The 9,936-nt window shown below is 37.3% G+C and overlaps 1 protein-coding gene across 1 annotated transcript in view; it reads left to right on the top strand.

Annotated features, from left to right (window-relative positions):
• Nucleotides 1–9,488, top strand: part of ZC3H6 (zinc finger CCCH-type containing 6) — a 58,064-nt gene extending 48,576 nt beyond the window's left edge. The window contains exons 9-12 of the mRNA XM_029937804.1: nt 367–620; nt 1,862–2,358; nt 3,141–3,374; nt 7,020–9,488. Of these exons, the coding sequence (XP_029793664.1) occupies nt 367–620; nt 1,862–2,358; nt 3,141–3,374; nt 7,020–8,485 (2,451 nt within the window). The 3' untranslated portion in view covers nt 8,486–9,488. The remainder of the gene's footprint in view (nt 1–366; nt 621–1,861; nt 2,359–3,140; nt 3,375–7,019) is intronic.
• Nucleotides 9,489–9,936: the final 448 nt, after the last annotated feature.

Raw genomic sequence — 9,936 nt, 5'->3', positions numbered from 1 at the left:
TTTGTAGGAAAGTGGATGGACCTCGAGGGTGTCATGCTAAGCAAAAGAAGTCAGGCAGAAAAGGACAGATACCATATGTTTGCACTCATAGGTCTAACAGGAAAACAGGAGAAACCTAATGGAGGACCAGGGGGAGGGGAAGAGGGAAAGTAAGTTGGGGAGAGAGAGGGATGCAAAACTTGAGAGACTGTTGAATACTGAAACCGAACTGAGGGTTGAAGGGGGAGGAGAGAAAGAGGTGGTGGTGATGGAGGAGGGCACTTGTGGGGAAGAGCACTAGGTGTTATATGGAAATTAATTTGACAATAACTACTTAAAAAAAAAAAGGCTTGTGTTGAAATAGTAATCTTTGCCAATTATTTTTAGGTGTTAAACACTGAAGAAGAAGCCACAAATGAAGATGAACGAGAATTAGAAGAACTTAGAAAACGGGGCATAACTCCTCTTCCCAAACCACCTCCAGGAGTTGGGCTTCTGCCAACCCCACCAGAGCATTTTCCCTTTTCTGATCCTGACGATGATTTTCAGACAGATCTCTCCGATGATTTCAAGAAAATCCCATCTCTTTTTGAAATAGTTGTAAAACCTACTGTGGATTTAGCACATAAGATTGGGAAGAAGTAAGTTAAAAATTTTTTAATTATACCATTTTTTCCCCTAAAAATTCTTATTAAGAAACTAACTTGTATTCCACAGTAATCATATAATTAAGTAGAGTAAACAGATACCTGGCATTCATCCCAATTGCTACGTCCTGCTTTCTCTTTGTCCGTGCTCTCCACTGCATGCCATCTGTGCTTTTCTCTCTGGAATCCTTAACACAGCTTCAGAAACCTCTCCACACACTAATCCACCCAGAAGGACACTGCCAGGTGGATGGAAGTGGTATTTCTCCCAATTTGTTAGGAGGCTGCATGAATACTGATAACATCTTCAGATAGTGGCATTAGCGTATCTTCAGAATATTTGGTTCTTTTAGAGAAGTATTTCCTTGGGCTATTAGAGGAAAATCTTTGGACAAGCGGGATCTAGATTTGCATTTTCTAACAACTCCAGTCCAGTCTTGCTACCCATACCCCGGGGTCTGTGCCCCTGGGCCTTATGTCCTATTATTGATTCTTTTAACCCTGAACACTCAGGGAAACAATGACCTGTCAGATTATGAGGAACGAGAAATCTATAGGAAACATCACAGTTAACGTGAACAATTAAAATTCGTATTAAGGTCAAGAAGACAGGTTATGTCCACTCTTTGGCTAATACTGTTGATCAGATCTTCGTCAATGCCAAAAGAGAAAAATATAAAGATTAGAAATGGAGAGACAGGCCATTATTTGGGCAGTTTCCCTCAGTAATCCTGAAGGAACCAACTGACAAAACTGTTAGAAATAGTAATTAAATGAGTAAGATAACCAGAAAAAAGAACAACAATCAAAACCTAAAGGTCTTTTTATATGCTAGGAGTAATCAATTAGAAATTGAAAAGTTCTATGTTTATATAGCATAATTCTAATCTCATTATGTATTAAAAAAGATCTGTGTATGCCTAGAAAAAGACTAGGAGAGAACTAACCAAAAAATTTATCTTTGGGTGGTGGTATTAGAGGTGATTCGTATTTATTTTTGTACATTTCTGTATTTTTCAAAATGTATCTGAGTAAGTTTTAGAACAGCTGATAGTGAATGGCAATTAAGACTGTGGGCTAAAAATGAAGGCAAGATGCATGTATTGGTGTTTTCATTTGGAGATAATATGGAATAAACTGCTTCTTAAAAGCATATTGTGATATAGAAAAGTATATTTAAGCAATACATACTTAAAAATGTAACATTCTTGTTTGCCTCTTTCTTGTGTCTACAGGCCACCAGCATTTTATAACAGTGCCTCACCACCAGGACCACAATTTCAGGAAAGCAGCCCACATTCTCAACATATCTATAGCTCTGGGTCAAGTCCAGGTCCTGGACCCAATATGTCTCAGGGACACAATAGTCCTGTGATGCACCCAGGCTCCCCCGGACATCATCCGTGTGCAGCAGTGCCACACAGCCCACCTTTGCCGCCTGGTCCACCTGGAATTTTAGGTCCTCACAGTCAAGCTGGAGTACTTGTTCAACCAGATCCACCTTTGACACCACCAAGTATGAGTGGTGCTTACCATTGTCCAGGCTTTCCAGAACACATGATGAAAGTACCTAGAGAGAATCACTGTTCTCCAGGTTCATCATACCTGCAAAGTACTGGTGAAATGCAGCTCAACACCAGTTATGAGTCCATACAAAACCCAGCGGAGTTTTATGATAATTATTATTCACAGCATGCTGTGCATAATTTTCAGCCACCCAATAACTCTGGTGGTAAGTTTACCTTTTGAAATAACTCATTTTTAATTTAAAATCTTTGGAGATCTCTGTTTTTCACTAAAAACATAAGAATGTATGTTTTAAATCTAAGTAAAATGTAATGAAATTGAAACCATAAAACATGTTTTTTTAGTTTATTTTGAGAGAGTGTGTGTGGGAGCACAAACAAAGTTGGGCAGAGAGAGAGAGGGAGAGAGAGAATCCTAAGCAGGCTCTGCTATGTCAGCACACAGCCCCACGTGGGGCTTGATCTCATGAATCATGTAATCATGACCTAAGCCAAAAACATGTTGGCCACTTAACCAACTGAGCCACCCAGGCACCCCGAAACCATAAGATATGTTTTAAATTTAACCAAATGTTGGTTACGCCAGAACTTTAGATAGCTTTAAAAAGACATTTACAGGGGTGCCTGGGTGGCTCAGCCGGTTAAGCCTTCTGCTTCGGCTCAGGTCATGATCTCACATTCATGGGTTCGAGCCCTCATTGTGCTCTGTGTTGACAGCTCAGAGCCTGGAGCCTGCTTCTGATTCTGTATCTCTCTCTCTGTGCCTCTCCCTCTCATGCTCTGTTTCTCTCTGTATCAAAAATAAAATTTAAAAACATTAAAAAATTGAAAAAATAAAAGTAAAAAAATAAATATTTACAACCATACAGTAATTTGGTAATCAAATGTAGGAAGTAATAGAGCTCCAATTTGTTATAACTCACCGTGGTGCTCTCTAGAGGAGTTCTGTGCTAAATCAGTATCTGGTATTTCTGTGTTATATGTATAGATGGCATGTGGCATGTTGAATTTGCCCAGCATCAGCCTCCTGTTGTTCAAGAGTCCCCAAACCGGGGGAATGGATCTGATGGCAGCAGCAACACGACAGGCCACAGCCCCCTGCCTGCACCGGGCCTCCTCCCTGCAGTGCAGAGAGCTCTTTTTGTCAGACTTACTCAGAAATACCAAGAAGAAGATGAACCAAGCAGCACCCAACCTCAAAGGGCACCAAGCAAGGAAGAAGGTGTGTCAGGTGCTATGATAGCATCTTACTTTGGATTACTCAGTTCCTGAAATGGTCTTGAATAGGTTAAAATTTGGAAAATGAGTTCCTCCAAACTATCTATTCTATTTCCAATTTATCTCATAGCTGCTGTCTGTTTGGAATTGATTGTGGTTTCCAGGGCCATAAATGCCTTAGTAATTAATTGCAAAGGGTTTGATCAGAAGCAGTGAATAGATCTAAAACTACAGTATGAGGTCTGGCTGAGCAGACTTGCTAATAAGTCCTGTTTTTGGAGGAAAAATAGAAACAGGACATCTTCCAGTTCAGGAATTTTAACTTCTAGCCTAAGTTTAAAATTATTCAGTTATTAGAGAAGTTTTTATGGGCATAGGCTGTATATTTCAGGTTCTACTATATTATGGAGTATTATTTTTAACATAAAAGATTATGTGGAGACACCAAGTTTACCCTAGTGTTTTTGATATTGATATGTGTACAGCAGTTAGTTAATTCAGTTAAGGAGAGAAAGCTTAAAACATTCTATTCTTATGAATTACAAAATCGATATGTTTGCCCACTCTCTTTTGTATGTGTGTGTATGTGCGTGTGTATGTTTTTTTCTTAAGTAAACTGCACACCCAAACTCTGAGACCAAGAGTCACACACTCCACCAACTGTGTCAGCCTGGTGCCCATTTGCCCACTATTAAACATAAAATTTATAAATAACTGTAGAACTAGATAACATTAGGTAGCTACAAGCTATTATATAAACATTATTTGTTGTTTTTTCAAAGAAGGTAGCATTAACTCTTCATTTATTTAATATCACCAGAAAATGAGGGATTCCTAATAAGTTAATTTCCTGTACAGTTTATTTTTGCTCTAATTTAAGTGCTAAAACTTAATTTTAAGAAAAAATAACTTTAGTGATAATCTTTCTATAAAGTTTTACAAATATTTATATTTTCATAAATGAGAAAATTAATAATTTTTCTGGATATAAATTTTGTACCATGATATTATATAATTAGTAATGTTTTATGAGGGTTTTTTCTCTGTGTCCAGAAAAAATCTTGAACAGCTAGGTTTTTCGTGTTTGTCTTCGTTTTTATAAATTTAAACCATAATAAATTTTATCTGTACTTTGATAAAAAGCTGATAACTATAATGTTCTATCTAATATCTCCTTTCCATTGTCCTATCTATACTGGTTTGCTTTCCTTCTATTATATATTCATTCTCATTCCAAAAAGGATTTAGATTGCTTATAGATATGAAAGTCAAAATAAAATGGCATTTTCCTTATGTGGATCAGATTTGGATCATCTTACCTTATTTGGATCAAGTAACAAATTCTATGGGGGTGAAATTACTATATAATATTTAAAATATTTAAATATTTAAAAATATTTAAATAATGGCAACAGGTAAAAGCTTTAGACTTCCTGAGGTCACTGAGAAGAGGTCTAGTGTCTAGAGGTAGCCTGTTGTTGTTTTGAAAGCTAGCTCACTTTTCTTTTCTATTGAGAAGAGAGTGCAAGTGGGAGAAGGCCCAAGGGAGAGGGAGGGAGAGAATCTTAAGCAGGCTCCACCATCAGTGCAGTGCCCAACATGGGGCTCAGTCTCATGACTATGAGATCATGGCCTGAGCCAATATCCAGAGTAGGATGCTTAACTGAGCCACTGAGGCACCCCTAAAGGTAGTTTTTATTCAGACACTATTATATAAGTAAAACTTTTTTCCATTGTATTGGGGCGCCTGGCTGACCAAGTTGGTGGAGCATGTGACTCTTTTTTTTTTTAATGTTTTTTAAATTTATTTTTGATACAGAGAGAGACAGAGCATGAGAGGGGGAGGGGCAGAGAGAGAGGGAGACACAGAATCTGAAGCAGGCTCCAGGCTCTGAGCTAGCTGTCTGCACAGAGCCTGACGCGGGGCTCGAACCCACAAACGTGAGATGTGACCTGAGCCGAAGCCGTCCGCTCAACCGACTGAGCCACCCAGGTGCCCCAGCATGTGACTCTTGATCTTGGGGTTGTAAGTTTGAGCCCCACATTGGGCAGAGGGATTACTTAAAAATAAAATCTTAAAAAACAAAAACAAAACATTTTCCCATTGTGATATAATCTATACAATTTTTAAATTTTATTTTACTTATTTTTTTTTTAATTTTTATGCTTTTTTAAATTTATTTTTGAGAGGCAGAGAGAGACAGCATGAGCAGGGGAGGGTCAGAGAGAGAGGGAGATACAGAATCTGAAACAGGCTCCAGGCTCTGAGCTAGCTGTCAGCACAGAGCCTCATGTGGGGCTCGAACCCATGAACCATGAGATCATGACCTGAGCCGAAGCTGAACGCTTAATTGACTGAGCCACCCAGGTGCCCTCTTTTTTTATTTTTTAAGACTTTTTTATGTTTATTTATTTATTTTGAAGGAGAAGGAGAGAGAACAGGGAAAGGGCAGAGAGAGGTGAGAGAGAATTCCAAGCAGCTTCTGTGCTGTCAGTGCAGAGCCTGATGTGGGGCTCGAATTCACCAACTGTGAGATCATGACCTGAGCTGAAATCAAGAGTTGATCATTCAACTGCCTGAGTCACCCACGTGCCCCCGTCTATATAATTTTAAACCACACTTTCAGCCTAAATTTCAGTACTTGCTTTGCAAGCTCTGTTCAAACTAAATGTGTAATACTAAAGTTCCATGTAATAGGAACACAGTAATGAGCAATGAGATGAGGTAAAACAAGAATAATTAACAATATTCTATTCATCCAAGATATTCTATTACTAGTATATATATGTATGTGTGTGTGTGTGTGTGTGTGTGTGTGTGTGTGTGTGTATATAAAACCAATTCAGAGTCAACGTATGTATGTTTTAATGGGAAGGAAGGAGACTCCCCTCCTACATCATCAGTTTATAATCCCTTCTGAATTACTAGTGAAAATACCTCTGATAGTTAAACTTCTTAACAGGGTGTCTAATACACTAAAGTTAAATAGGCTTTTGGAGTAAGGCCTGAAATGTTCCCATAAAGTATATAATTTTTAGAATATTAGTTTTGTTATTTTTAATTTTGAATATTTAAATAGCTAATGTCATCACATATATCAAGCATCTAAAAATGTAATAAGCTATAAATGAAAAAAGTTTACCTCATCCCTCATCTGCTCAGTTCCTATTGCTTCCTTAACCAGTACTATTAGTGTTTTTGTTTTCTTTCCAGATTTTTAAAAACTATTTCTCCCTTGTTATCTTGAAAAATCCAGAACTATGAAGCCTAAGTATTACTTGAATTAAAGAGATCCAAAACATTTTGGTATTCTTTTCCAAGAGTATTTTCTCTTCTTCCCCAACTCTGTCATACCACATACATTTTGCCCAGTGAGATGAAAGGTCCTGACTTTTCCTTGGCTGGAAGGACATTACCCATATTCTAATATCACACCTCTTTTTTTTTATAGAATATAATGACTAAATTGATCATCGTTATCCCCCACCTAATTTTGTTCCAGTGTTGAAACTCTGGCATTTCTGTGATGCATTTTCTTGCAGTTAGACTACACTTATTTCAGAAATAGCATGTGTTTTTTAAATTATCTTAATTAAGACCAAATATGAAATGTTTCATTCTTTACAATAAATTTTTGTCTACATTTAGATGACACTGTTAACTGGTATTCCAGTAGTGAAGAGGAAGAAGGAAGCAGTGTCAAGTCAATACTGAAAACATTACAGAAACAAACAGAAACTTTAAGGAATCAGCAACAGCCTTCCACAGAGCTCAGCACTCCTACTGATCCAAGACTTGCTAAAGAGAAAAGTAAAGGAAACCAAGTTGTTGACCCTAGACTTCGTACTATTCCAAGGCAAGATATGAGAAAAGCTTCTGAGTGTGCCCCTCTGGATCTTAGACTTGCATGGGATCCCAGGAAATTAAGAGGGAGTGGAAGTAGTCACATAGGATCTTCCGTTGGAACAAAATTTGATTCACATCATGCAAATACTGGCTCTGTCAAACACAAAAGAGGAGATGATGATGATGAAGATACAGAAAGAGAATTGAGAGAAAAAGCTTTCTTAATACCTTTGGATTCTTCCCCTGGTATAATGCTCCAGGATCCAAGGTCACAACTGAGACAGTTCAGTCACATTAAAATGGATATTATCCTAACCAAACCCAACTTTGCAAAACACATCGTGTGGGCTCCAGAAGACTTACTTCCAGTCCCCTTACCTAAACCTGACCCAGTATCTTCAATCAATTTACCTCTGCCCCCTCTTATAGCTGACCAGAGGCTCAATAGGTTATGGAATACAAAAAGCGATCTTCATCAGAACACAGTGCCCACTGATTCAAAATTAGCAGCCAAAGCCAAAATTAACACCACAAACAGAGAAGGCTACCTAGAACAATTTGGAGACTCACATAGTTCAGGAAGTAAGTTAGGAGATCCTAGGCTGCAAAAAAATTTTGATCCTAGACTTCATAGACTACACAGTACAGAGTCTCATCAGGCAGTTATGAAGGATACACATACAGTAAAGGGTGCCCCTCATTTAGCCAGATCAAACCCTGGTTCATCACAGCCCTCGGGAGCAGTAACGAGCAATTCTGGTTCTGGGCCTTTGCCCCCATATGCCCCTAAACTCTCATCTTCAGCTGGCCTTCCACTGGGATCTTCAAGTTCAGTTCTTAGTGGCATTAGTTTATATGACCCTAGGGAGCAAGGTTCATCATCTACATCAGAGCTAGCAACAGAAAATTCAGAGAGCCAGAAAAAAAGTGGTAGTTTAAAAAGTAGTGACAAAAATGAGCCTTCTCCTGGAGAAGCAGTCCCACCACAGAAAACCAGTCCGAATGTGGAAGTCACTGTTGACGGGCCAGCTGACCCACAGACAGATAATCTCAGGAGTTCTGGTGTGGTTCAGGTCCCAGCAGTGCACAGTCTTCCTATTCAGGCATTAACAGGCTTAATTAGACCTCAGTACAGCGATCCGAGGCAGTCTAGGCAGCCAGGACAAATGAGCCCCACCCCAGAAAATGATCCCAGCAGAGAACCAGATGACAAATCTCTGAAAGAGGTTTTTAAAACTTTTGATCCAACTGCTTCACCATTTTGTTAGCTTTTGTGTAATTAAGCAATTCTTTTCACTCTTGTGACTATTGCAGTCCTCTGCTGTTTTGTAACTGGTTTACCTCTATAGTTTATTTATTTTTAAATTATAAATACTTTTCAGCTGCTAGTATCAGAACCACATGAAGTTATATCCTCTAAAGCCTGTGGTATTTTATATAATATTTTTATAACTTTAAGAGACTGTAGTAATTGACATAGAAACTTATCTATCATGTTAGCTTCGATAAAAGTACTTTTATCGTAAATAAACCATCATGAACTCCACACTCTGCCCAAATATATGCCAGTTGTCTTTCATAATCAATGTTTAGATAAACGATTGCCACTTTTATATGGTTGTTAGTTTCAAGCAATATGATGTACATTACTTTTGAGCAACAGTATTTTGACTAGGATCTTCTCTATTTGTCAACCCAGAACTGATTAATACATAATGCTAACTGCTAACTAAAATGTAAAATGAAGTAAAGAAAACATTTTTAAAATCACAATTAGCAGAGCAGTTCATGTTTAAGGACATCACTTTTATTAGTATTGGCAATATTATTTGTGTAAATGAAGCATTTGAATGTCCTATCTTTTAAAAGTATTTTATCGTATACTGTATCATAGAAGTTGGAGATACATAGATTGTTTTTGCTAAAGTGGAAAATTCCCAAGTTCTCTAACATAACTTTTTAAATTTAGTTTTTCATATTAAATAGTTATGAGTTATTGCTGTTACATTGTGATGTTTATGTGTTTCAGTGTTTTTGTCTTTAGCAGCATAATTTATATTATTCAAATGATGTAGCTGCAATAATTGTATTCATCATGACTTTGGTAATTTTTAACAAAATTTTAATAGATCCAGTGACAGTCTGTAGTGATTGTTGCATTGATAATGTTTTAAATGTCCAGGTTCTATATTTTTTCTTAAATAGCAAGAAAACACAGAGATGGTATAATCAACTGTATATGGCTACCAATAAAGAATCTCTTTCAGATCTCTCCTGACTGGCATTCTGTAACAGAGGAGACTGCCTGGTATTTAAGGTATTTAATGTCCTCACAGATTGGAAATCTCCTAAAATAATTAGAAATTGTATTTTTATGAAAAATAACTTGTATTCATTCTTATGTATTTATTGCAGTATATAAGTAATGGCAGCCCTATTTGTTTTACACATATTTATAACGGAAACTGAGTATTACACTAATATTCATATCTTGAACTAGATGTGTATGACTGTGTTTGCTGGTGACAACTCCAGTAAGTAACTTGAAAACAGAGCATTTCATTATAAAAGATAATGAAAGTGGGGGAAATCAATCCTTGGATGAAAACAGCTACCCTTGAAAAGTGATTTTAAAAACATATAGCAAAATATTTCTGTGGGAACCTAACACTCAGATAGCATATGTTAAATATTAATGCATATTTTTCCTATTTACTTC

Source organism: Suricata suricatta, chromosome 4 (assembly GCF_006229205.1).
Source record: "Suricata suricatta isolate VVHF042 chromosome 4, meerkat_22Aug2017_6uvM2_HiC, whole genome shotgun sequence".
In the NCBI taxonomy this organism is placed as follows: Eukaryota; Metazoa; Chordata; class Mammalia; order Carnivora; family Herpestidae; genus Suricata; species Suricata suricatta.
This window is presented reverse-complemented; position numbering and strand designations above follow the sequence as displayed.